This window comes from Zonotrichia albicollis, chromosome 28 (genome assembly GCF_047830755.1).
Source record: "Zonotrichia albicollis isolate bZonAlb1 chromosome 28, bZonAlb1.hap1, whole genome shotgun sequence".
NCBI classification, from domain to species: domain Eukaryota; kingdom Metazoa; phylum Chordata; class Aves; order Passeriformes; family Passerellidae; genus Zonotrichia; species Zonotrichia albicollis.
In genome coordinates this window covers 5,256,252-5,283,617 of record NC_133846.1, presented here as the reverse complement: position 1 = coordinate 5,283,617, position 27,366 = coordinate 5,256,252, and the positions used below count along the sequence as shown (strand labels likewise).

At 55.8% G+C, this 27,366-nt stretch overlaps 1 protein-coding gene across 6 annotated transcripts in view; it reads left to right on the top strand.

The window, feature by feature from the left end:
* FOXP4 (forkhead box P4) overlaps positions 1-22,947 on the top strand; it is a 63,026-nt gene extending 40,079 nt beyond the window's left edge. For 3 of the 6 annotated variants that reach the window (XM_074528134.1, XM_074528136.1, XM_074528135.1), the window contains exons 6-17: positions 5,494-5,644; positions 6,471-6,675; positions 6,922-7,026; positions 9,968-10,055; positions 12,662-12,751; positions 13,556-13,757; positions 13,849-13,925; positions 14,053-14,154; positions 18,900-19,021; positions 19,132-19,198; positions 19,538-19,704; positions 21,157-22,947. In XM_074528134.1, coding sequence (XP_074384235.1) covers positions 5,494-5,644; positions 6,471-6,675; positions 6,922-7,026; positions 9,968-10,055; positions 12,662-12,751; positions 13,556-13,757; positions 13,849-13,925; positions 14,053-14,154; positions 18,900-19,021; positions 19,132-19,198; positions 19,538-19,704; positions 21,157-21,301 — 1,521 coding nt within the window. In that variant the 3' untranslated portion in view covers positions 21,302-22,947. The remainder of the gene's footprint in view (positions 1-5,493; positions 5,645-6,470; positions 6,676-6,921; positions 7,027-9,967; positions 10,056-12,661; positions 12,752-13,555; positions 13,758-13,848; positions 13,926-14,052; positions 14,155-18,899; positions 19,022-19,131; positions 19,199-19,537; positions 19,705-21,156) is intronic. The other 3 variants (XM_074528139.1, XM_074528137.1, XM_074528138.1) reach the window with 3 other exon arrangements.
* Positions 22,948-27,366: the final 4,419 nt, after the last annotated feature.

The following is a 27,366-nucleotide window of genomic DNA, read 5'->3' as shown; positions in this document are numbered from 1 at the left end:
TTTTGCTGTGGAGAATTCTGCAATTTCACATGGAGAATTCTGCAATCTTGCAGAATTCACCTCTGGCGTTGCTGCCCCTCCCCTGAGTGTCCTTCCATGGGCTCCAAGTGACAAGGGACCTGTTCCTGAGCCACTCCCTCCACGTCCCTGCAACACTGGGGCTCTTTGTGGCCATCACTCCTCCCAAAATCCAGCACCCTGGTGCACACCCAGCACTTGAAACTCAATTTTTTGGCAGGGAGAGAAGATTTAAGGCCCAGGCTGTGTGTTGGGGTGGCACAACTGGCAAAGCCACGCTGGCACCAGGGGGGCTGCAGTGGCTCAGGGTCCCCTTCTCCAGGCTCTCACCGTGGGCTGTGGGTGAATTTCCAGGTCAGGGTTATCAGAACCATCTCCAGGAGCTGCTGGTGCTCGGGGAAATGGGGGAGGTGTAAATGTGAGCTTCCTCAAGGACTTTCCTGCTGGCCCTGGTGATGTTCTCTTGCAGCACCGAGCAGGGATATAATTAAGCTCTAACAAAGCGCTTGCTTAGCAGGCTCTGCTTTAAAAAGCTCGTGTTAACTTTTAATTAAATGGTACAGAGGAGATGGGAAATTTATCCAACAAGAAAGGGTGTAGCAGTGGGGGGAAGGGGTGTTGGATGCTGCTGGAGGGGTGTGTGTCCAGCTTTCCTGCTGGGAAAAGCACTGAGGGGATCTCAGCAAGGGCATGTCAGTGTTTCCCTTCCTCAAAATCCTTGGATAAGCTTTGGTTTCACCCCAAAAATTTGGGTGGGTGGTGTTCCTAAAGTCTGTGTTGATGTTTGCCTGCTGGGAATGGTGATGCTGTGGCATCCCTGACACTCAGGGAAGAGCTGGAGTGTCTGGGAGGCCTCCACAGAGCCGCCCTTGGATCTTTCCTGGAAACCCATGGCTGGATTTAATTCTGGTCCTGCTGCAGGATTTGTAAACCAAACACCTTCTGCTTGCCCTCTGCCTGATTCCAGGGGCTCCTCTCTGTGAGTCAGCAGCTCAGAGTGGGATCTGCAGGTGGGAAGGACACCAGGAAGGAGCTGGGAGCAGGGGCAGCATCTCCAGGGAGAGCAGCTCTGATATCCCCAGGAGCAGGGGCAGAATTTCCAGGAGGAACAGCTCTGATATCCCAGGGAGCAAGGGCAGAATCTCTGAGGGGAGCAGCTCTGGTCTCATCACGATCAGGGGCAGAATCTCTGGGAGGAACAGCTCTATTCTCCCCAGAAGCAGGGGCAGAATCTCTGGGAGGAACAGCTCTATTCTCCCCAGAAGCAGGGGCAGAATCTCCAAGGGGAGCAGCTCTGATATCCCCAGGAGCAGGGGCAGAATCTTTGGGAGAAACAGTTCTGATATCTCCAGGAGCAAGGGCAGAATCTCTGAAGGGAACAGCTCTGGTCTCATCACGATCAGGGGCAGAATCTCTGGGAGGAACAGCTCTATTTTCCCCAAGAGCAGGGGCAGAATCTCCAAGAGGAGCAGCTCTGATATTCCCTGGGGAGTGCCCCAGAGAAGGGAAGGACAGACAAGAGGAATGCAATGTGTGGAAAGAGCCTGTCAGCAGCATCCTGTCCCTAAGGATGCTCCGTGTCCATGGGTGCTGTGCCACACTGGGGCCATGAGGAAGGGCCACAGCAAGGCAGCTGATCCATGAATCCATGCATCCCACCAGGATGGGGCTGAGCTGTGGCACATCCCAGCCTTTCCTACAGCATTTTCCTGTGCTGGGGTGTGAGGGCCACCCCTCAGGCTCCAGCAGCATCCTGGAGTGTGGGATAAACAAGGAGCTGAGCTCATGTCTCCCATCCTGCTCCTCCCAGGATGCTTGGAGGAGCCACGGGGTGCAGAGACCCCCAAATCCCCTGGGAAGCTCCCAGTGTGTCCCCAGAGCTGCCGAGGGCAGGGGTTGTCCCTGTGCTGAGGCAGGCAGGGCGGGGAGGGGGAGCTGCTGCCTCCTAACCCCGGTGTCAGCTTAATGAAGTGCTGCTGTCAGTCCCGCGTGTCACGGCGCAAACGCCTCCTGATGTGCTCATAAATCAAAGTGACGGCGCCTCCTGCCCCGCTGGCTGCACCCGCTCAGCTGCGGCTAATGCACGGGGATGCTGCAGACCCCCACCCCACGCCGGGAATGGGCTGGGAATGAGCTGGGAGAGCCAGGCCTTGGATTCGAATGGCTGGGAATGAGCTGGGGGAGCCAAACCTCAGTGGTGCTGCAGACCCCCAGCCCCACGCCAGGAATGGGCTGGGAGAGCTAAGACTTGGATTTGAATGAGCTGGGGATGAGCTGGGAACGGGCTAGGAATGAGCTGGGGGAACCAAGCCTGGTGATGCTGCAGACCCCCAGCCCCAAACCGGGAATGAGCTGGGAAAGGGCTGAGAATGAGCTGGGAATGGGCTGGGAATGAGCTGGGGGAGCCAAACCTCGGTGATGCTGCAGACCCCCAGCCCCACGTGGGAATGGGCTGGGAAAGGGCTGGGAATGAACTGGGAAAGGGCTGGGAATGAGCTGGGGGAGCCAAACCTCGGTGATGCTGCAGACCCCCAGCCCCAAACCGGGAATGAGCTGGGAAAGGGCTGAGAATGAGCTGGGAATGGGCTGGGAATGAGCTGGGGGAGCCAAACCTCAGTGATGCTGCAGACCCCCAGCCCCAGGCCAGGAATGTGTTGGAAATGGGCTGGGAAAGGGCTGGGAATGAGCTGGGGGAACCAAGCCTGGTGATGCTGCAGACCCTCAGCCCCAAGCCAGAAATGCGCTGAGAAAGGGTTGGGAATGAACTAGGAAAGGGCTGGGAATGGGCTGGGAATGAGCTGGGGGAACCAAACCTCAGGGATGCTGCAGACCCTCAGCCCCAAGCCAGAAATGTGCTGGGAAAGGGCTGGAAATGAGCTGGGAATGAGCTGGGGGAGCCAAGCCCAGGATTTGGCCCCAGCTCCTCTAGAAGTGACTTTTCCAACGGGAAATGGGAGTAGTGAGGATCAGCAGAGTGTGAGGTTGTTGGGAGTGCTGGGGCTGTCACCCAGGCTCTCCCCAGCCTGGTTTCTCCAGGGAAAGCTTGGCTTGGAGTCCATGTGCTGGTGGATGGCTCTGCATCCCTTCACCCATCGCTCAGGGCTTTAGGGGTCTGTGGTGTTCCCTAGGGGTGTCAGATTGGCTTCCCCTTGGATCAGCCCTTGGTTTGGCTTGGATCTGTGTTCCTGGGGCTGCTCCTCCTGTTCCTGGCCTGTGGAAGCTGGAGGGACGTGGATTTGAGGCACGTGAAGGTTCAACCTTCACATCACCAGGTTCAACAGCGTCCCTGCCAGAGCCAGGAGTGGCTCAGGGGGTCTGAATCCAGCCAGGCCAGGTCAGGAGAGCCTGGCCGGGCTGTGGGATGCAGGCAGCGTGCCCAGGGATCCTCCTGACCTCATCCCCTCGCAGCAGCTCAGCCTGGAAGTGACGTGGATGAGGCTGTGCTGGAGCAGAGCTCGGGCTTGCCCCGGGGCCCTCGGGGAGGGCGGTGGTGGAGCCGGGAAGAGGAGGAGAATCCTGTGCTGTCCCATCCCATCCCTTTCCCTCCCAGCTGCTGTTCCTAAGCAAGACAAGCACAGTGTGTCCATCCCACACGGTGGCAGAGCTCCCCTCGCCAGGAGGGGACACCCTGGGGGCACAGAGAAGCTGTTAAAGCTCACAGGCTGCAGCCTGGCCCTGCCCTCTTCCCTCCATCCTGCTGATCGCATGGCCTGCAGCCCTCAGTGGCTCAGCAGTCGGGGATTTCTCTTCACTGAGCAGGAATTGCTTTGATTTGTGCCTTGATCTTTAAGCCTCAGAGGTGCAGGGCTGAGACAGAGCCAGGGAGGATCCAGGTCTGACTCTGGGGAGGCAATTCCACCGTGGCCAAGAGGTGGAGAGGACAGGGAGAGCCCACACATCTCCCTGAGGCTGAGAAACTGGGATTAAACTCAGTCTGTGCCCTAGACAGGACTGGTGGTGGTGCCTGATGCTGCAGAGAGGGGTTTGGCTCAGCCTTGGATTCACAAATCCCAGGCTGAGCATCAACAACATCCACAGGGATCCACCTGCATGCAGTGAGACCCTGGGTGTGACCCCAAATTCAGTCAGGGACTGGGATGGCCCCAAACTCACTCAGGGACTGGGATGGCCCCAAACTCACTCAGGGATTGGGATGGCCCCAAACTCAGGGATTGGGATGGCCCCAAACTCACTCAGGGACTGGGATGGCCCCAAACTCACTCAGAGTTTGGGATGGCCCCAAACTCATTCAGGGACTGGGATGGCCCCAAATTCAGTCAGGGACTGGGATGGCCCCAAACTCACTCAGGGATTGGGATGGCCCCAAATTCACTCAGGGACTGGGATGGCCCCAAATTCAGTCAGGGACTGGGATGGTCCCAAACTCACTCAGGGACTGGAATGGCCCCAAACTCAGTCAGGGATTGGGATGGCCCCAAACTCAGTCAGGGATTGCCACAGAGTCTGGCTGCTGCTCCCTGCTGATGCAGCCTCAGGGATCACCAGTTCCCTGGAATTCCCAGTGCCTGGGGGGCCTGAATCCCCTGGTGCTCACAAAACAAGGCCAATCCTGCCTGCAGAGCTCTCTGTGCTGCTCAGTCAGAGCACGGACATGGAAACGCTGCTTTGGGGGGTGCAGAGTGCAGCGAGGGGGGGACGTGCCCCAGCCTGGCTCCCCGCCGGCACCGTCTGCCCAGGCAGGGGGGTTTGGGGGGGTTCACGGGGTCACGGAGCCGCCTGCCCCACTAATGAGGCCGGGCAGCCCCGGGGCAGCTCCCCTCTCCCGGCCAGCTCGGATTAGCAGCTGCCTGTCCCCAGCCCTAATTGAATTCTCTCCCCTTCACTTAATTCTCATGGATTTCTCGGCGCCTCCCCAGGGACCCATCCTGCCTAACTAGTTTAGGGCCAGCGCTGCTGGTCAGAGCCTGGCCAGCTCTGGGGGGTGAGGGAGGGTCACCTCCTTAGGGGGTGGCTGTGGCTGGGGTGGGGACACCAGCACTGGCACTGGGTGCCCCCTTCCCTGCACCAGTTCCAGCCCCTCACCAAGAAAGGGCTCGTAACAGTCATTTTTGACAAGCAGGGCTAAATTTCTGCCTTACAGGAGGGTTCTGTGCCTGTTGCCTGCTGTGACCCCCTCCCCTTTTTTTACACCAACCCCACAGCTGAGCCTCCCCCCTTGGGGACCCCCCAGCCGAGCTTTGTGCGTTCCTCCGAGCAAACCCCCAGCTCCTCTCTCTCCCTTTCCTTCCAGCGCTTTATTTTTCCCTTCCCCTTTTCCCTTTCCTTCCCCTCCTCTTCCGATAGATCAAAGCCTCTGAGCCGAGCAGGCCCCGCAGCAGGATGGAGGCACGGCCGGGCTCGGCGTCCCCAGCGCTGCCACCCCTCGCTGCCAGCGCCCCTCGCCGCCACCTCCAACCCCCTCCTGCCCTGCCAGGCCGCGAATAAAGCTCGGATTTGTCCCTCCTTTTGTCTCAGCAGCCGTTGGGGAACAAGCAGCTGGCCTTCCAGCAGCAGCTCCTGCAGATGCAGCAGCTCCAGCAGCAGCACCTGTTAAACCTGCAGCGCCAGGGCCTGGTGAGCCTCCCGCCGGGGCAGGGCACGGTGCCCCTGCAGAGCCTGCCCCAAGGTAAGCACCACGGCCTGGGGGGGTCCCTGGGCTGGAGCTTGCCCAGATCTGGGTGAGGGGGGCTGGTGTTGGGTTTTGTGGTGCCCCCAAAGTTTGGGGGGTGGTGGTGTCAGTAGTTGGAGATGTGCGGGGTTGGGGTGTGGGTTCCGGAGGGGTGCAGGGTTAGGGCACCTCTTCTCTAGCACGGGAATGGCAAGATTTGGGGTACATTTCCCTCTGGCAGGGAAGTGTCAGGATTTGGGACAGGATTTGGGGTACCTCTTCCTCTGGCAGAGGAGTGTCAGAATTTGAGGTACCCTGGCAAGGGGGTGCCAGGATTTGGGACACCTTTTCCTCTGGCAGAGGATTGTCAGGATTTGGGGTACCTCTCTTCCTCTGGTAGAGGAGTGTCAGGTTTTGGGACAGGATTTGGGACACCTCTCTTCCTCTTGACAGGAGAGTGCCAGGATTTGGGACATCTCTTCCTCTGCCAGAGGAGTGTTGGGATTTGGGGTACCTCTTCCTCTGGCAGGGAGGTGCCAGGATTTGGGACACCTTTTCCTCTAGCAGAGGAGTGTCAGGATTTAGGTTGTCTCTTCCTCTGGCAGGAGGGTGCCAGGATTTGGGAAATCAGGCTCTTCTCCCTTCTGAGAACAGCTCTGTGAGTGCTGCAGGTGCCTTGATCTGTGTTTCCCAATGGGGCTCTGCAGCCTCCCCTTGCTGTGCCCAGCTCCAGGTGATGCTCGCCCAGTGCTGGGTGAGATTTGGGGAGTCAGGGAGCAGGAAGGAAGCCCTGGGTGCTGTCTCACGTCCCTGCTGACATTGCTCACTCTCTCCTGTGCCTCAGCTGTTTGTCCCTCAGACCTCCAGCAGCTCTGGAAGGAGGTCACGGCCACCCAGCCCGTGGAGGACAGCATTAAGCAGGAAGGTCTTGACCTCACCACCAACACCTCCAACTCTACCTCGTTTTCGGCCGCCAAGGTCTCGCCTCCCATTTCCCACCACCCTCTGCCCAATGGACAGAGCACCATGCACACGCCCAGAAGGGACAGGTAGAGCCGGGTCGGGCCCTGGCACTTTGTGTTTTTATTCCTGGGCAGGTGGAAGGGGCTGGCATCCATCACCCACAGGGCTGGGAGGGATGGGGCGTTCTGCCCACCCCATAAAAAAGGCCTGGCACTGTTTTGCTGCACCCACAGAGGACAGGGAGCTGTCACTGTGGGGTGTCCCATGGGTGCCCCGGGAATGCTGGAGCATCCCAGCTGCCCCACCTGAAGGCCCCTTTCCCTCTTGTGCAGCTCTTCCCACGAAGAGACCCCCGGCTCCCACCCGCTCTACGGCCACGGAGAGTGCAAGTGGCCTGGCTGCGAAACCCTCTGTGAGGACTTGGGGCAGTTTGTCAAGTAAGTGTCACCTTTTGGGGAAGGTTTTTCTGTCCCAGCTGGAATAAAATGCACCTGGTGGAGGGGAAGATCTTGGGAGTTGATCCAGGCATCCCAAAGTGTGTACCCTGAGCTGGGTGACCTCGTGGAGAAGGAGAAAACAGGAGACCAAGCATCCCAAAGAGGATGATTCTGTCCCTGCATTCCATCAGGGATGGAATTGATGGAGGGGAAGGTCTTGGGAGTTGATCCAGGCATCCCAAAGTGTGTACCCTGAGCTGGGTGACCTCGTGGAGAAGGAGAAAACAGATCAGGCATCCCAAAGAGGATGATTCTGTCCCTGCATTCCATCAGGGATGGAATTGATGGAGGGGAAGATCTTGGGAGTTGATCCATGCATCCCAGAGTGTGTAAGCTGAGCTAGGTGACCACATGGAGAAGGAGAAAACAGATCAGGCATCCTAAAGAGGATGATTCTGTCCCTGCATTCCATCCAGGACAGAATGCACCTGGTGGAGGGGAAGATCTTGGGAGTTGATCCATGCATCCTAAAATGTGCACCCTGAGCTAGGTGACCTCATGGAGAAGGAGAAGACAAGAGACCAGGCATCCCAGAGTGTGTGCCCTGAGCTAGGTGACCGCATGGAGAAGGAGAAAACAGGAAGCCAGGCATCCCAAAGAGGATGATTCTGTCCCTGCATTCCTCCATTCCATGGAGGGGAAGATCTTGGGAGTTGACCCAGGCATCCCAAAGTGTGTACCCTGAGCTGGGTGACCTCATGGAGAAGGAGAAAACCCAGCAGGAATTGCTGCTGGTGTTGCCCCATCCTTGGAAATATCCAAGGCCGGGCTGGCTGGGAGTGGAAGGTGACCCTGCCCGTGGCAAAGGTGCAGTGGGATGAGCTTTATGAGCCCTTCCAAGCCAAGCCATGGGATGAGTGAATGATGTGGAGGAGGCCAGAGCCCGGCAGCAGGCGAGGGGGGCTGGCAGCCCTGCTGGGGACACGGGGGGAGGCAGCAGATGGCAGATGGCACCGCTGACACCGCTTGTGGGCTCCGGCGCTGACTGATTAACTCTGCTGTCTGAGAGCCCTCTGCTAGCGTCAGGGTCAAACAAATTGTTTTCACGCTTCGTCAGAGGTTTACTTAATTAGTTCATTTGCAATTAGATCTCTTTGTAGCCGGGATTTTTAGCAAAGACATCAGAAGGAGCTGACGGGGCTCCTTCCCCCGCCTCCCCGGCTGTCTGCTCGCCGAGCACCGCGCTCTGCAGCGGGCAGGATTTGGGGCTTTCCACACTCACCCTCTGTCCTCTGCCACCCTCTGAGGGCTGGCTCTGGGTGGGAACATCCCTTGGACTGTGCCAAGCCAGCAGAGGCCTTGCCCAGGAGGATGAGGAGGTGTGAAGGCAGCCCGGGGATGAGTGAAGGATGATTCAGCCTCCTGTGTCCTCCTTCCTGTGCCTCTGAGTCATGGGGTGAACCCAGATAAGGCATCTCCTCCTGCCTGGCAGGGCATGTTCCAGTGGCACGGGCCAGATGAGCAAGCTCTGGGTTGGGAGCTGGAGCTGGAGTTGGCAGGGAATGCCCAGAGCTGGGTCAGGGGGCTGGCAGAGCTGTGCTGTGCCAGGCAGGGTCCCCTCCTTGCCAACATGGGCACGAGGGAAGGGGCTCTGTCCCTCTTTGCAACCATGGGCACCAGGGCAGCCTCCCAGCAGCACTGGGGAAGGGGTTTCTGTCCCCTCCTTGCCAACATGGGCATATATTGAGGTGTGGGACAGACAGACAGACAGAAAATTTGCAGCTCCCAAAGGCCGAGCCCAACTGGAGCTGGAGCCTGCCTTGAGTCTGGGCATCCCCTGGGTATCCCCTGGGCGTCCCCTGGGCATCCCCTCCATGGGCAGCTGTGCTGGGCTGGAGGGGCAGCGTGGCCTTGGAGCTGTGCTGGGTTGGGGTCAGTGGGAATTGGCTCCATTCCCACCTGGCTTTGTTGCCCTGCAGAAGCAGCCGTGCCCTGGCAGTGCCAGGCAGGCAGAGGGGCAGGGCTGGGGCTCTGGGGGCTTTGCTCAGGGATGGGTTTGGCAGCAGGGCCTGGCTCCCTGACGTGTCTGTGCACGCTGGGGCTGGGAGGCTCCCACAGGCAGCAGGGTGAGACTCCTCTGTGCTCCAGAGCCAGCCTGGGAGGCTGAGGCGCCTTCTCTGGGGTGTCTCAGCTTTAATCCTGGGGAACATCTGGCACACGGCCCCTGGGACCCCCCAGCATCACCTTTTGGGGTGTTCCCAGGGTGGCATTTCCCCAGAATCCCTCTCCAAACCATCCTGCTCCTCCAGTGAGGCCCCCCCAGGTTTGTGCCCACCCCAGCGAGGACAGGACCTGGCCTTGTGACATCCCCAGGGCTGGCTGTGTCCCCAGGCTGCTGCTTTGGTGGGTTTGGGGCTGAGGTGAGGCCAGGTTGTCCCTGGCTCTGTCACTCTGTCACCAGGAGCCTTCCTCTCCCTGAGGAGGAGGAGGGAGGGCAGCGAGGACCAAAGGTGCTGGTGCTTCCTAAAGAAAGCACCTCATAAACACGAGGCAGGAAGGGGAGCAGCCTGGAAATGGCACCTCGTGCCCTCAGGGCTTTCCTCAGAGCGTGGAAGGCACCCTGCCATGGGAACCTGCTCCTCAGGTCCTGCTGGCACCTCCTGCCTGCTCCAGGAACCTCCACGGGCCTTCCCCTGTGCCCGAGGCTGCTCCTGCACCCCCTGGGGCTGCCTGGGGTCGGGCTGAGCATCCTCCAGCCCGGGTTTGTTTGGGGTGCTGCCACAGCCTGCTTTGCTCAGTCACCTCCGTGCCTCAGTTTCCCCGCTTTGGAGCATCCCTGAGCCATTTGCAGGTCAGGGCCGATCCCAGGTGTGGCCCCAGCAGAGGGGGCTGAGCGTTGGGCATGCCCAGGCCCAGCCAAACCTCCGTGTTCTCCTCACAGACACCTCAACACAGAACATGCACTTGATGACCGGAGCACGGCCCAGTGTCGAGTCCAGATGCAAGTGGTACAGCAGCTGGAGATACAGGTGGGTGTCCCCATGGAAACAGGGACAAAAAGCCACCTCTCTGTCACCCTGTGCTCCCCTCAGGAGAGGGTGACAGGGTTAGGGACTATAACTTGTTTTTAACACCCTTCCCAAAGAGGAATCCTGCCTCCAGGTGAAATTCAAGCCCTCAAACTCATTTCCCTCTTATCCCAAAGTGTCCTTTGGGTAACAGATGTGGAAAATGGGAGGGTTTGTCCCCACGTGGGCTGTGCCACCTCTCTGTCACCCTGTGCTCCCCTCAGTACAGGGTGACAGCCTTGGGGACTGTAGCTTGTTTTTAACACCCTTCCCAGATAGGAATCCTGCATCCAGGTGGAAATCAAGCCCTCAAACTCGTTCCCCTCTCATCCCAAAGTGTCCCAGGTGAAATTCAAGCCCTAAAACTCATTTTCCTCTTATCCCAAAGTGTCCTGTGGGTAACAGCAGATGCCACACGTGGAAAATGAGAGGGTTTGTCCCCACATGGGCTGTGCCACCTCTCTGTCACCCTGTGCTCCCCTCAGGAGAGGGTGACGGGGTTGGGGATTGTAACTGCTCAAGTGGGGACTTGTTTTAAACACTCTTCCCAAACACTTTCCCTGCATCCAGGTGAAATTCAAGCCCTCAAACTCATTCCTGTCTCATCCCAAAGTGTCCTGTGGGTAACAGGAGATGCCACAGATGTGGAAAATGGGAGGGTTTGTCCCCACATGGGCTGTGCCACCTCCCTGGGAGCCACGGGGCTGCTTGAAAACCAGGCCACTTATTTTTTGTGGTCTTTGGAGCCCAACTTTGGGCTGCTATTTTTGGCCAGGCAATTCTTTAAATAGTGCCTTTGCCAGCCTCTCTGAGCCCCCAGCATGCTCTGAAATAATTCTGTTAATGGAGAAGGGAGGGAGGGAAAAAGGGGGAGAAAATGGGGGGCTTGGAAAATGGGATGGGGCAGGGGGGTCACCCCCATGGTGGGACAATGCTTGGGCTGGCAGGGGTGGCTGTGTGTGACAACACAGGGGTCACACTGACAGCAGGACAAGATGTGCAGCACGTTGGGACCCCCCCACATTGAATTAGGGTCCTTACAGAAAAAAGGGGGGGAGAAAATGAGGGGGTTGGAAAATGGGATGGGGCAGGTGGGTCACCCCCATGGTGGGACAATGCTTGGACTGGTAAGAGCGGCTGTGTGTGACAGCACAGGGGTCACACTGGTGACAGGACACAGCAGGACAAGTGCAGCACCCTTGGGACCTCCCCCCCCCCAGAATTAGGGGCCTGACAGGGATAAAGGGGGAGAAAATGGAGGGGTGGACAAATGGGATGGGGCAGGGAGTCACCCCCATGGTGGGACAATGCTTGGGGTGGCAGGGGCTCAGCATATTGTGTGTGACAACACAGGGGACACACTGTCCTAGGACACATCAGGACAAGATCTGCAGCACCCTTGGGACCCCCCCATCCAGAATTAGGGGTTGTGGGATGGGGCATGGGGGTCACCCCCATGGTGGGACAATGCTTGGGGTGGCAGGGGCTCAGCGTGGTGTGTGTGACAACACAGGGGTCACATCACGACAAGATCTGCAGCACCCTTGGGACCCCCCCCACCCAGAATTAGGGTCCTGACAGGGTCATGTGGGATGGGGGGACACAGCCAGACCTGGGTGGCAGTGGAGGTTGTGTCCTCCCAGGCCATCCCTGCCATCCATCCCGCTCCCCACGCCTCGCCAAAGCTTGAAAGCAATTACTGGGGCTGAAAGAGGGGAGGGAAAGGAAAAGGGGAGGAGGGAAAAAATAATAATAATATAGAAAGAAAAAAAAAAAAAAAAGGAAGCTGAAGGGCGAGAGCAGAGCTGTGTGTGCAGAGAGGAACCTGCCACGGAGCCACCAATTAGAAAGTTTGGAGCGCGGAGCTCCCGCTGTGCCGGCTGCATCACGAGGGGAGAGCTGTCAGCTCTAATGAGCGCCGCGGCACAGAAAGCACCGAGCTGCTCCAAACTTGCTGCAAACTCCTGCTTTTAACCCCTTCCTCGCCCAGCTCTGCCAGGGGGCCTGGCTGGAGCGTGGGGACTCCCCCTGAGCTTGAGGGGTCCCCGTGGAAAGGGAAGGTGACGGGAGGGGAGTGGGGTGTCAGATCCCATCGCCTGCGCCCGGCTCAAAATCTCTCCTGGTGCCACAGTGAATATTTCAGCCTCTGCTCAGTGCAGGGAGTAAACAGGCAGGGAGAGCAATTACAGCGATGTGGGAAGGCTGGGGGATGGATGGACCGATGGACAGGGAGCTGCAGAGGAGACAGGACAGTGACACAGGGACAAGAGCACCCAGGGCTGCTGTGGGTGGCCCTGCTGGTGGGTGGCAGCTTGGGGGCTCTGGGAATGGCTCTGTGGATCTTTCCCCAGTGCACACACAGAGCTGGAGTGGCCCCTGTGCCCTCCATGGTGGCTGCAGCAGCCCCCACAGGCCTCAGCCCCACCGGGGCTCTTGGGAGGTGGCACCTGGGGGACACCCTGGGGGTTGCTGCATGTCCAGATCAGGTTTGGGGGGCTCATGGCAGCTCCTCCATGGTGACTTTGGCACTGTGTGACCATCCCTGTCCTGCTTCCTGCCTCCCCCAGCTGGCCAAGGAGAGCGAGCGCCTCCAAGCAATGATGGCCCATCTCCACATGAGACCTTCAGAGCCAAAGCCTTTCAGCCAGCCTGTAAGCGTGAGTCCCTTCCTGCCCTCTTTGTCCCCTCCCCGATGGCTGCTGTCCCCTCCCTGCCCTGTGCACGCTCACCTGGCTGGGCTCTGGGGGATGGATGTGCCCTGGCCACCCTCTGGGAAATGCAGCTGCTCCCCCAGCTCTGACATGGAGTGGGTGCATCCCCATCCCATGGGTTCATCCCCTTCCCATTAATTCATCCCCATCCCATGGGTTCATCCTCATTCCGTGGGTTCATCTCTATCCCATGGGTTAATTCCCATCCCATGAATTCATCCACATTGCATAAATTCATCCCCATCCCATGGTTTCATCCCATGGGTTCATCCCTGTCCCATGGGTTAATTCCCATCCCAGGGAGTCACCCCCATTCCACAGGTTTATCCCATCCCACTCTTGCACCCCCATCCCACAAATTCACCCCTATCCCATGGGTTAATTCCCATGCCACGAATTCACCCCCATCCCAAAAATTCATCCCCATCCCATGGGTTAATTCCCATCCCACAGATTCATCCCCATCCCATGGGTTAATTCCCATCCCACAGATTCATCCCCATCCCATGAGTTAATTCCCATCCCATGGATCCATCCCCATCCCACGAATTCACCCCAATCCAACAGATTGATCCCAGTCCCATGGGTCCATCCCCTGGGTCCATCCCCATCCCCTGGGTCCATCCCACCCTTTCCAAGCCCACCAATCCCCCCCTGCCATCCCCTCCCCACCTCCTCTGGCACCGCCGCCGCCGTTCCCGATGCTCTCCCAGCCTTCCCAACCCCTTCCCTCCCTGCCTGTCCGTGCAGCTGAACCTGGTCTCCAGCGCCAGCCTCTCCAAGAGCACTTCTGACACGTTTCCTGACGGTTTACCTCATCCCCCCACCTCGGCCACGGCGCCCATCACCCCCCTGCGGCAGGGCCCCTCCGTCATCAGCTCTTCCACTTTACACAACGTGGGGCCCATCCGCAGGAGGAACTCGGACAAGTTCTGCACCCCAATCTCTTCAGGTGAGCTCTGGGCTGGGGCTCAGCGCCCTCCTGAGGGGCTCAGAGGGTCCCTTCCCTCCAACCCTCCCCTCTGTTTGTTGTGTCTTTGCAGAGCTTGCACAGAACCACGAGTTTTACAAAAACGCCGACGTCCGGCCGCCCTTCACGTACGCCTCGCTCATCCGGCAGGTGAGAGCCACAGGGACCAGCTCTGCACCCCAAAACCCTCCCTCAGCCCCCTCCCCACCTGCTGAACCCCTTGGGATGGGTGTCCAACCCCACAAGTGACAGCCTTGTCCCCTCTCTGGCTGCCCAGGCCATCCTGGAGACCCCCGACAGGCAGCTAACGTTGAATGAAATCTATAACTGGTTCACGCGGATGTTCGCCTACTTCCGGAGGAACACGGCCACCTGGAAGGTGAGAGCAGCTCTGCCGGGCACCCTGGGCTCTCCCTGACCCAGCCTGGGCTCACCCCATTAACCCCAGGCTCACCCCATTAACCCCAGGCTCACCCCAACCCTCTCTGGGCTCAGCCCATCTCAGCCCAGGCTCACCCCATCCTACCTTGGGCTCACCCCAACCTACCTAAACTTCACCCCATCCCACCTTGGGCTCACCCCAGCCCACCCTGGGCTCACCCCAGCCCACCCTGGCTTCTCCCCAACCCAGTGTGGGCTCACCCCATTAACCCCAGGCTCACCCCATTAATCCCAGGCTCACCCCATTAACCCCAGGCTCACCCCAGCCCAGCCCAGGCTCACTCCATCCTATCCTGGCTCAGCCCGTCCCACCTTGGGCTCACCCCAGCCCACCCAGGCCTCACTTCAACCCACCCTGGGTTCTCCCCAACCCAGCTTGGGCTCACCCCATTTCTCCCAGGCTCACCCCAACCCATTCTGAGCTCACCCCAGCCCAGCTCAGGCTCACTCCATCCTATCCTGGCTCACCCCAACCCACCCAAACCTCACCTCAACCCACTCTGAGCTCACCTCAACCCACCTTGGGCTCTCCCCAACCCACCCTGGGCTCACCCCAACCCACCTAGGCTCACCCCATTTCCCTCAGCTTCACCCCAACCCACCCTGGGCTCACCCCAACCCACCTAGGCTCACCCCATTTCCCCCAGGCTCACCCCATTTCCCTCAGGTTCACCCCAACCCACTCAGGCTTCATCTCAACCCACCCCGGGCTCACCCCATTCCCTCCTTTCCTCACCCCGTCCCACCCAGGCCTGGCTGCTGCAGGAGATGCTCCTGTGCTAAAGGGAATTCATTGCCCAGCTCTAAAATGCTGTAATAAATTATTTTAGGACAAATCCCCCTTTTTTTGCCCCCCAAAACGACTCGCTGGGCTGTGGGGATGCATCATCCCTGCAGTGGGTACAGCAAAGGGCTGTTGGTGAAATCCAGGGATTTTCTGTGGAGAACAAGGGCAGAGGCAGGAGGGAGAGAGAGACTGGAAACAGCAAATGAGGTTAATGATAACCTGGGGGCAGGTGACACTGCTGGTTTGGGGAGTGAATTCTCCCCAAAACTGGCGTGAATTTTGGGGTAAATTCACCGCTGGAGTGAATTTTGGGGCAGCACACGAGTGCTGGGGCTGCTCCTCCTTTGTTTTTTTTAGAAATTAAAGCTGAGAAAAGCCACCTGAGAGGAGCAGGGGGGTGTGGAAGGAGCAGTTCTGTGATTCACTTCTTGCCTCAACCAAGAGGGGAGATTTATTTATTTATTGTTTCCTGCTGCCCATATTTACTGAGAGGCAGCTTCAGCTCCCTCCTGCTCAGGGCAGCAAGGAGTGAAGTGGCACAGGGAAACCTGCTAGTTTAAATAAAAATAATTAAAATCAGCAAGGTGCAAGTGAGATGGAGCTTTTGGAGAGGCTTGAGGAGGAGGAATCCATTCTCCAGGAGCTCAGGGCCCCCGTGTGTCGCTGCTGCAGAGCCAGGCTTTGCTTCCATGGGAAGCTTTTGGGTGGAAACCAGGCATTTTGGCAAAGCCCTGGATTGGGGACAGGGTGGCAGCAATGGGGCAGAGCCCTCTGTGGCATCACTGCCCCCAGAGCCTCAGTTTCCCCCTCTGCAATGAGGTGAAATTGCCTTTTTTCTGTCATTTTGTTGCTGAAGGGAATAAATATTTTGGGGTTTCTTTTACAGTTTCCACATAACCTGTGTTAACAAGGGCAGAGCTGGAGAAGGGCATCCCTCCGTTTTCTGCTTCTCTTTTTTTTATTCTTTATTTTTTCCTGTTCTGCCCCCAAAAAGGGATTAAAAAGAGCTTGGGGGGAGGAAGGACAATTCCCTTCACAACTTGCAGTGACCAAGGCCAGGCTTCTTCTGGAAAAAAAAATAACATATTTCCTCTCCTTGAAAACCACTTTTCTGGGTTTTTTCCCTCCTTTCCTGCAGCTGCCCCCTGGGATGGGACAGGAGTGCTGGGGACCAAGGTGGGGAAGCCACGGGGAGACCCCAGCAGGGCCCAGGGAGCGGGCGGAGGGTGCAGAGCAAACATCATTAGAGGAGAGAGATGAGAAGCAAACAGAGCAGCTGGGCCTGGCTCTGAGCAAACACTGCCTGGAAACACAAAACCGCCTCAGGCTGAGGCAGGGGACACGTCCCCTCTGTCCCCAAACCAGGGGCTGGCCTGGCACCTCCTGTGTGACCTGGGAGCAGCACAGGGATGGGGCATGCCAGGCTCCAGGGGTGCAGGATCACATTTTATTTTATTTTATTTTATTTTATTTTATTTTATTTTATTTTATTTTACTTTATTTTATTTCATTTCATTTTATTTCATTTACTTTATTTTAGTTATTTCATTTCATTTTATTTCATTTTATTTCATTTAATTTATTTTACTTTATTTCTTTTCTTTTATTTTATATTTTATTTTATTTTACTTTATTTTTTTATTTATTTTTATTTTATTTTATTTTTTTATTTATTTTATTTTACTTTATTTTATTTCATTTCATTTTATTTCATTTACTTTATTTTAGTTATTTCATTTCATTTCATTTTATTTCATTTAATTTATTTTACTTTATTTCTTTTATTTTATATTTTATTTTATTTTACTTGATTTTTTATTTATTTTTATTTTATTTTATTTTATAATTTATTTTATTTTATAATTTATTTTATTTTATTTTATCCCCCCCTGAGCCTTCCCAGGCCCATCCTCACCGTGCCTCAGAGCAGGGGGTGTCACCAGGGCAAAAAGGGGACACTGGGCAGGGGGGGTTCTGGCTTTGCCACACTCCTGGCTGCAGTTTGCTGGAGTTTGGCAAATCCAGGGATTTTTTTGGGCAAAAGGAAGGAGGGAGTGTGGGCAGGACCCTGCCTGGCAGGGAGGGACAATCCTGAGTGTGCTCTCAGGGACAGTGACAGTGACAGGACGGTCCTGGGGTGAGCACAGAGCGGGGGACGAGGGCTTGTCCTGCTCCCTGAGGTCCCTCTTGGAATTCCAGGGGTGTCCCTCTGGGTGATGCCATGTGTGCCAAGGGGTGCCACAGCCCTGTGCCAGGGCATGGCCCAAATGGAACATGTCCCTTTGGGTGGCAGTGGCACAAGGCTGGGACACAGGGCCTGGCCTCAGCCACACCAAGTGTCCCCTGAGGAGCTGCATCGGGGGTGACCCAGGGGCTCCCCCAAAATCCCATCAGGCAGCCCTGGCTGGGCCTGGAGCTCCCTCCCCAGGGACCCTGGGAGATGCTCACAAAGTGTCCCCAAAGGGGGAGAGGAGCCTGTCCCTGCTGGGTGGATGGATGGATGGATGGATGGATGGATGGATGGATGGATGGATGGATCCATGGATCCATGGATCCATGGATGGATATGGATCCATGGATGGATCCACGGATGGATGGATGGATGGATCCATGGATGGATCCACGGATGGGTGGATCCATGGATGGATGGATGGATGGATGGATCCATGGATAGATGGATCCATGGATGGATCCACAGATGGATGGATCCACAGATGGATGGATCCATGGATGGATGGATCCATGGATGGATGTGGATCCATGGATGGATGGATCCATGGATGGATGGGAATCCATGGATGGATGGATCCATGGATGGATGGATGGATCCATGGATGGATGGATGGATGGATCCATGGATGGATGGATGGATGGATGTGACTCCATGGATAGATGGATCCATGGATGGATCCACGGATGGATCCATGGATGGATGGACAGACAAATGGATGACAAGGGACGATCCCAGCTTTCTTTTCTCCTCAAATTCCGATCCAGAGGGGCGATGCTGGTGCCATTGCTGAGTTCTGGGCACTGTGGCACTCGAAGGCACGGGGGGTGCTCAGTCCTTGTGTCTCCTTTTGCCTTGTTGTGCTGGCCAGGCTCCTTTGTTTATACAGCCCCCGTTCGACCTTTTAAATTGCTGTTAATGTTTTAGCGTAACGAATTAGTCTCTCATCACGAATCAGGACTCGAAATAAAAAAAAAAAAAGGAGAGAAAAAAAAACCCCTCCGAGGCCAACTTCCTGAAATTGGGGTCATTCTCATTTGCAAGGCAGAGAATCTGAGAACCTTAATGCAAGGAAATTTATTCAAAGGCAGAGCCCCGGCGTGATTAGGCCCTTTGTAATTATAGCTCGGAGAGATTCCACTCCAGCCTCCTGCCTCCCTCATGGATTAGCAAGTGAGTCGGAAAAATACACAGGATTTAATTAGAGGCAAATTAAAATTGGTAATGAAATAGGGGCAGTAGCAAATGGCAGGGAGTTGGAAGGGGAAAAGGGAGCTGGTATCTCTCGGGGCTGCGCTGTCTGCCTACGTGTGTGTCTCTTTATTTTACATTTAGAAATGTAAAGATGGTCGATGTAAAGAAGAAAGGGAGGGAAAGGACCAAAACGACAGGGGAGGGGTGGGTGGGGGGGGAAAGAAAAAGGAAAGGAAAGAGGAGCTGGCTTTGCTGAGCATCACCAGAGCTGCAGTGGAGCTGCTGTCCCTTGTCCCACCCTGTCCCCACCTTCCTCAGCATCCTCCAAGCCAGGTCGTGACCACGCGGTGCCAGTGGGGTCAGGGAGCACCCAGCGGGGTTTTGGGGGGCAGGACGCCCCCGGGAGGTGTGGGGCTGGGCAGGGGGAGGCTGGCGAGGCTGTGGCGCTGAGGCCGTGCCCGTGTGCCCGCAGAACGCCGTGCGCCACAACCTGAGCCTGCACAAGTGCTTCGTGCGCGTGGAGAACGTCAAGGGCGCCGTGTGGACCGTGGACGAGCACGAGTACCAAAAGAGAAGGCCACCAAAGATGACAGGGTGGGTGCTCCTTCCCCCGTGGGACACAGCCCCAGAGCTGCCACCAGCCCCGTGCCCAGGCTGGGAATGCTCAGCCCTGCATCCCTCTGTTTTCTCTCTTTTTCCTGCAGGAGTCCCACCTTAGTCAAAAATATGATTTCAGGACTCGGTTATGGAGCACTTAATGCAAGTTACCAGGTAAGGACCCAGCCCTGGCCCTGACAAGGACATGGGGACACTCTCAACCCTCCACAGCCCTGTTCTCCACTGGGGTCTTGCATCTCATCAGGAAATGAGGGGCAAGGGATTGGGTTCAAGTTGAAAGAGGGGAAATTTAGGTTTGATGTATGGAAGAGATCATTCCCTGTAAGGGCAGGCAGGCCCTGGCACAGACTCCATCCCTGGCAGTGTCCAAGGCCAGGCTGGAACAACCTGGGACAGTGGAAGGTGTCCCTGCCCACAACAGGGGGTGGGATGAGATGTGATTTAAGACCCTTCCAACCTAAATTCCACATCTCTCCATGCTCCCTGTCCCAGGCTGCACTGGCAGAGAGCAGCTTCCCCCTGCTCAACAGCCCCACCATGATCAACACCAGCTCGGCCAGTGCCATGCTGCACGTGGGCCACGACGACGTCAGCAGCACCGTGGAGCAGGTCAACAGCAACGGCAGCAACAGCCCCCGCCTGTCCCCGCAGCAGTACAGGTCAGCCTGGCCCTGCCCGGGCACGGGGGTGCCCAGGGAGGCTGGCACATGGGGCACTGGCAGCCAGTGAGCCACTGAGGGGGTTTGGGCTCCTGTCCCCACAGGGTGAGGGGGTTTGGGCTCCTGTCCCCACAGGGTGAGGGGGTTTGGGCTCCCGTCCCCACAGGGTGAGGGGGTTTGGGCTCCTGTCCCCACAGGGTGAGGGGGTTTGGGCTCCCGGCACCAGGGTGAGGGGGTTTGGGCTCCTGTCCCCACAGGGTGAGGGGGTTGAGGGGGTTTGGGCTCCCGTCCCCACAGGGTGAGGGGGTTTGGGCTCCTGTCCCCAGGGTGAGGGGGTTTGGGCTCCTGTCCCCCCAGGGTGAGGGGGTTTGGGCTCCTGTCCCCACAGGGTGAGGGGGTTTGGGCTCCTGTCCCCCCAGGGTGAGGGGGTTTGGGCTCCCGTCCCCACAGGGTGAGGGGGTTTGGGCTCCCGTCCCCACAGGGTGAGGGGGTTTGGGCTCCTGTCCCCACAGGGTGAGGGGGTTGAGGGGGTTTGGGCTCCCGTCCCCACAGGGTGAGGGGGTTTGGGCTCCTGTCCCCAGGGTGAGGGGGTTTGGGCTCCCGGCCCCACAGGGTGAGGGGGTTTGGGCTCCCGGTACCAGGGTGAGGGGGTTTGGGCTCCCGTCCCCACAGGGTGAGGGGGTTTGGGCTCCTGTCCCCACAGGGTGAGGGGGTTTGGGCTCCCGTCCCCACAGGGTGAGGGGGTTTGGGCTCCTGTCCCCACAGGGTGAGGGGGTTTGGGCTCCCGTCCCCACAGGGTGAGGGGGTTTGGGCTCCTGTCCCCACAGGGTGAGGGGGTTTGGGCCCCTGTCCCCACAGGGTGAGGGGGTTTGGGCTCCTGTCCCCAAGGCAAGGGGGTTCTGGACCAAAAAACTCAGAGAGTTTTTGGTTATGAGATCAGCTCCCTAAGGCTGAAGGTTCCCTCTTCCCAAAGCCACCAGGAGCTGCTTGTGGGCAGCTCTCAGAGCAAGGGCGGTTTTGGCTTCTGCTCCCAGGGTGAGGGAGGTTCTGGACCAAAAACTTTGGGGAGTTTTGGGTGGTAGGACACAATCCCTGAGGCTGAAGGCTCCTCCTCCCCACAGCCAGCAGGAGATGCTTGTGAGCTCCCATTCACAGCAGAGCAAAGGGGGTTTGGCTCCTGTTCTCAGAGCTAGGAGGGGTTTGACTCCCATCCCCAGGGTGAGGGGGCTTCTGGACCAGAAACTTGGAGTGATTTTTGGGTGGTGGGACCCACTCCCTAAGGCTGAAGGCTCCCCCTCCCTGCAGCCACCAGGAGCTGATTGTGGGCAGCTCTCAGAGTTAGGAGGGTTTTGGCTTCTGCTCCCAGGGTGAGGGAGGTTCTGGACCAAAAATTTGGGGAGTTTTGGGTTGTGGCATCCACATCGCGAGGCTGAAGGCTCCCGTTCCCCACAGCCACCCCGTGCACGTGAAGGAGGAGCCAGCTGAGGCCGAGGAGGACAGCAGACCCGTGTCACTGATGGCCACCACCAACCAGAATGTGACGATCGCCGACGACAGGGACCTGGAGGAGGAGCTGCCGGTGGAGGACTTGTCCTAAGGACTCCTTCCTCCTCCCCCAGCCTGGGGCAGACCCTTCCCACCCTCCTGGACGGAGACCACGCCACGCTCCCACCTCCCCAAGGTGACCTTGGCGCTGTCCTGGTTCTTTCAAGGCACTTCCACAAAGCAAAAGGGTTTTCCTTGGGACGATGACAATGACAATGGCACCGACCTGTTGCTGCTGGCGTGTCCCTCACGCTGCCACTGCCTGGGGACGGACTGGCCCCACCACGACATGGAAGCAAAACCCCAAGAGCTGGACTTTTCCTGCCCTCCTGCCTTGGTTAGTGACTGGTGGATGAGGATGGTGGGTTGGTTGTTCCTGTCCAGAATGGTCCCTCCTTCCTTCCTTCCTGCACGGAAGGCACCTCTGTCCCCTGAGCCCTGGGGAGCCGTGGCAGGGCCCTGCTGTCACCTCTGTGTCCCCCAGTGGGCTTTGCACTACAGAGGGATCGTGGACCCTGCCCACGTGCTGCCTCCACCCAGCTTTGGGGGAAGAAACAGCAGAAACGGGGCTGAGTCCCGTGCAGGGTGTGGGGTTTGGCACGGAGCTGGGATGGACACCGAGCAGCGCGGTGCTGGGACCGTGTCCCTTTGTCACCTCTGCGGGGCAAGCAGAGCAGCCTCCAGGCTTGGCCACCCTCCCCGAGCCCCAGCTGGAGGGGGGCTGCTGGCCACAGCCGTGCTGACCACCCCAATAGTGCTGACCAGCAGTGCTGACCATTCCCATCATTGCTGACCACCCCAATAGTGCTGACCATCCCCAGGAGCACTGACCATCAGTGCTGACCAGCAGTGCTGACCATTCCCATCAGTGCTGACCACCCCAGCAGTGCTGACCATCAGTGCTGGCCACCCCCAGGAGCACTGACCATCACTGCTGACCATCCCCAGGAGCACTGACCATCACTGCTAACAATTCCCAGCAGCACTGACCATTCCCAGCAATGCTGACCACCCCAGCAGCACTGACCATCAGTGCTGACCATTCCCATCAGTGCTGACCATTCCCATCAGTGCTGACCATCAGTGCTGACCATCCCCAGGAGCACTGACCATCACTGCTGACCATCCCCAGGAGCACTGACCATTCCCAGCAGCACTGACCATCACTGCTGACCATCCCCAGGAGCACTGACCATTCCCAGCAGCACTGACCATCACTGCTGACCATTCCCAGCAGCACTGACCATTCCCAGCAGCACTGACCATCAGTGCTGACCGCCCCAGCAGTGCTGGCAGCACGGTCACAGCTCCCTCCTTCCTGCTGGCCATCAGCCACAGTGCTGCCACCTCGCAGCCAGCAGGGATGGCCACTGCTCCCACGTCACTCCAGGCACTCCCAGTGCCCCCCATTGCACCCCCAAAGCTGGGCCAGGGGAGCAAAGGGGCACCATCCCCTCAGCTGAGCACCTCAGAGGACCTGGGGGTCACCAAAGGTGGCCCTGGAGGATCCCTGTGGTGGCCAAATCCCTGTGCTGCTGCTGGTGGGGTGTGGGGGGAGGAAATTCTGCTTTTCATCTTTTCTTTTCCTCATCCTTTTGTTTGCGTCCAGATGGGAAGATACCAAAAGATTTCTTAGAGACAGAAGGTCCGTAGTTCAGGTGAACAGATGGTATTCATGCCAAAAAAAAAAAACAAAAACCACGAAAAAATTAATAATAACGAGAACAACACAACCAAACACCCCTCTTCTCCCTGCTCTTTCTTTCTGGGGTGGTGATGTGGGCACCCAGTGCCAGGGAGGCAGTGTGGCATTCCCAGTGTCCCGTGGTGGCTTTGGGGAGCATCACCTTCCCTCAGGAGCATCCCCTTCCTTGGAATCCTCCCCTTCCCTGGGAATCCTCCCTTTCCCTGGGAATCCTCCCCTTCCCTGGGAATCCTCCCCTTCCCTGGCACAGCCAGGCTGGCTCTGGCTGTCCTGGCACCCAGCAGGATCTGCTGTGATGGACCTGGAGCTGCTCTGGGTTTTCTGGGCTCTCCAAAGTGACCCCAAGGTCTCCTCCATCCCTCCTTGTCCCGTTTTCCTGGGATGTGACATTCCTGGGGGTTGTGTCACCGTTGGCATCACAGGAGCCGCGTTTGGGGCTGGAAGTGCCACACCCGGAGCCGTGGGTCAGGGCAAGGTGTCGCCTGTCCCCGTGTGCCACCTCTGTCACCCCCTGTCCTGGTTTGAAGAGGAAGTGAAGGTTTTTGGGATGCTGTGGTCAAACAGCACCCAAATGCTGTGACCAGAGCGTCCCAAAAATTCCTCACTTGGTTTTCAAACCAGGACACTCCCCCCGAGGGGCTCCTGGAGCTGTGGGGTGAGCCTGGACATCCCTCATCCTTTTCCTTTTCCCCTCATCCTTTTCCTTTTCCCTTCATCCATTTCCTTTTCACTTCATCCTTTTCCTTTCATCCTTTTCCTTTTCCCCTCATCCTTTATCTTTTCCCCTCATTCTTTTCCTTTCATCCTTTTCCTTTTCCCCTCATCCTTCTCCTTTCATCCTTTTCCTTTTCCTTTTCCCTTTTCCCCTTCATCCTTTTCCTTTTCCCTTCATCCTTTTCCTTTCATCCTTTTCCCTTCATCCTTTTCCTTTCCCCCTCATCCTTTTCCCCTCATCCTTTTCCTTTCCCCCTCATCCTTTTCCCTTCATCCTTTTCCTTTTCCCCTCATCCTTTTCCTTTCCCCCTCATCCTTTTCCCCTCATCCTTTTCCTTGCCCGGCGCATCCTCCATGCCCAGCCGGCTGCAGGGACTGGGGTGTCCCTGTGTGTCCCCCTGTGTGTCCCACTCGCTGGGGCGGTGCCCGGGGGTCTCTCCCGTGCCCGGATCCCGGCGTTTCCCCGTTCCCCCCGACACCCCTCTAGGTGTCACCCGTGCCCGCGGCTGCCGTGCGAGCGCCGCGGCTGCGCTTCCTTCCTTCATTCCTTCCTTCCCGGAGCGTTCCCGGCTCATTCCCGGAGTGTTCCCGGCTCATTCCCGGAGCGTTCCCGGCTCATTCCAGGCTCATTCCCGGAGCATCCCCGGCTCCGGGACAGGCTTTCCTTCCCGAGCATCCTCGGACCGTTCCCGGCTCATCCCCGGCTCATTCCCAGCTCACTCCCGGTTCATTCCCAGCCCATTCCCGGTGCATTCCCCGTGCCCGGCCCCTTCCCGAGCTCTGCCGGGCACCAAAGACCCTGCCCGGGCTGGGGGGCACCAAAGAGCCCCTTTTGCTGTGCCCATCCCATTCCTGTCCAAGGAGCTGCGAGGCATTTCCCCCATCTACTTTATTTTTTCCTCTTTTGCTCTTTTTTACTTAGGTTTTTTTTCCTTTTTTCTCTCCCTTTTCTCTTCTCCTTTTTTCTTCCTTTTTCTTTATTCCCCTTATTCCCCCTTTGTCTTTTATTCCTTTTCTATTTTTCCTTTATTCCCCTTATTTTCCTCTTTTCTTTTTGCCCTCATCTTTCTTTATTCCTGTTTCCCCCTCTTTGCTCTTTCCATTTCCTTTTCTCTTTTTTCTCTTTTTTCTTCTTTTTTATTCTTTTTTCTTCTTTTTTCTTCTTTTTTTCTTCTCCCTATTTTTTTCCTTTTCCCTCTGTTTTTCTTCCTACTTTCCCCTCTTTCCTTTCCTTTCCCCCCCCCTTTTCCCCCTTTTTTTCTTCATTTTTTCCCCTTTTTTCTTCATTTTTTCCCCCTTTTCCCCCACTCTTTAATTTAAACCACCGCTGGGACAAGTTTACAGCTGCCATGGGGGTTTTTCTCACCTTTTGCTGCTTTATTCCCGGGAAGGAGCAGGAAGGACCTTCCAGACTTTGGGATGCTGGGCCACCCCTCAATACCCTCCCTAGGGAACCTCTGTCCCCATCCAGGCTTTTGGGATTTTGGGAATTTTTATCCCTCTTTGCCGGCTGTTCAGCTGATTTTTGGGGGGGTTCTGTAGCTGCTCCCCTTTTTTCCCATTTCTCACCCTTTTCCTTCACCTTCCTCCTCTCTCTTTTTTTTTTTTTTTTCACCTCCTCGGGGTGTGATTTTTATTTTTTTTTAATTTTTCCAGAGGTACAAACACCCCCAAAATGCATCCCAAGTTCTGCAGATCCCCATGGATTCAGCCCAAACCCAGGGGCTCCTTCCCCTCTGCTCTGACAATTCCCAACGCTCCTCAGCCCCATCCGAAAGCACTCCCTATATATTATATATAAAAAAAATAAATCTATCCATATAAAAGAGGATTTTTTTTTTTCCTTAAAACACAATGCACAGGTTTGGAAAAGCCCAGTGGCTCCAGGTGATGCTTTTTTTCCGCCCCACCCTGGGAATTCCACGATTCCAAAGGGAAACGTGCCTGGTTTGATACTCAGGGGTAAATTGAATAATTGAATTTCTTCTCTTACCCCCACCCAGCCTGGCCAGCTCTGCAGGCTCCACCTGAGCCCAGGTACTGAGAGTCCCCTCCTGTCTCGCTGCCTCCCCCCTTCCCACCCCTCTGCTTCATTTTTGGTTGGAATTTTCCGGAATTCTGCGAGTTTTACCTCAAAACGCTGCTGGGGAGGGAGGGAGGGAGGGAGGATCAAGGACCAAACAGAATTGTGTGTCTGTATATATTGAGATAGAGATATTCTGGCTGTCAACCTACCAACACAAATTGTTCTTTTTTTTTTTTTTTTTTTTTAGGGGGGGGTTATTCTGTATTTTTGTGATTTATTTTCTGTTTCTCTCCACCCTTGGGGGCAGCTGAGGGCACCTCCCTGGACCTAAAGGCATTTTTCTGGTATCTCCCACGGAAGGAATTATTCATTTTCCATGGTTTTGTCTTTGTTTTATTGTGGTTTTTTTTTATTTTATTTTATTAATTCCTCAATGATTTCTTCTCCCCACACCTGGGGACGGGGGGGTCAGAACCCAGCGCTGGGAGGGAAGGAGGAGCTGCTGAACCTGCACCAAACCAAAGGGTTTTCTTCGCTTTGTTTACACCCCTGGCCAACCTCAGTGCCCCGCAGCATCTCCCTGGGTCTCGGTTTTATCCTGGAAGCGTTGGGGAAGGTCGGGACATTCCAGAGCCAGGGGCTGGGCTGGGAGGGATGGAGCTGCGACAGATTGGGGACATCTCCCTTGGGGACATCTGGGAAGCGCCAGCATTGCCACCACCTTTTTTTCTTAATTTTTTCCTTTTTTTTTCCTACTTTTTCCTATTTTATTCCTATTTTTCCTCTCTTTTTCCTCTTTTTTTCCTAATTTTTTTCCTATTTTATTCCTATTTTTTCCTATTTTTTTTCCTCTTTTTTTCCTAATTTTTTTTGTATTTTTTTCCTATTTTTTCCTATTTTTTTTTCCTATTTTATTCCTATTTTTTCCTATTTTTTTCCTAACTTTTTCCTCTTTTTTATTTCCTATTTTATTCCAATTTTTCCTCTTTTTTCCTATTTTTTTTGTATTTTTTTCCTATTTTTTCCTATTTTTTCCTCTTTTATTCCTAATTTTTTCCTTTTTTTTCCTAATTTTTTCCTCTTTTATTCTTCTTTTATTCCAATTTTTTCCCTTTTTTTCCCCCTTTTTTCCCTCTTTTTTCCTATTTTTTCCTCTCTTTTTCCTCTTTTTTTCCTAATTTTTTTTGTATTTTTTTCCATTTTTTCCCTTTTTTTCCTATTTTATTCCTATTTTTTCCTAATTTTTTCCTATTTTTTCCTCTTTTTTCCTATTTTTTTTTGTATTTTTTTTCCTTTTTTTCCTATTTTTCCTATTTTTTTCCTATTTTTTCCTCTTTTTTTCCTTCTTTTTTCCTACTTTTTTCTCTTTTTTTTCCTTTTTTTTCCTAATTTTTTCCTCTTTTATTCCTCTTTTATTCCAATTTTTTCCCTTTTTTTTTTCCTTTTTTTCCCCTCTTTTTTTCCTCTTTTATTCCTAATTTTTCCCATTTTTTTCTTATTTTTTCCTTTCTTTCCCTGTTTTTTCCCCGTTTTTTCCCCGGTTTTGGCGGCGCTGGGTGGGAAGGCGATGCTGGGCCGGTGGGGTGAGGTCCTGGGGAGGGCGGATGTGTAAAAAGCGACCCCGAGGCTCCCTCGTGCTGTATAAAAGGAAAATCCCGGCTGTGTATTTGTA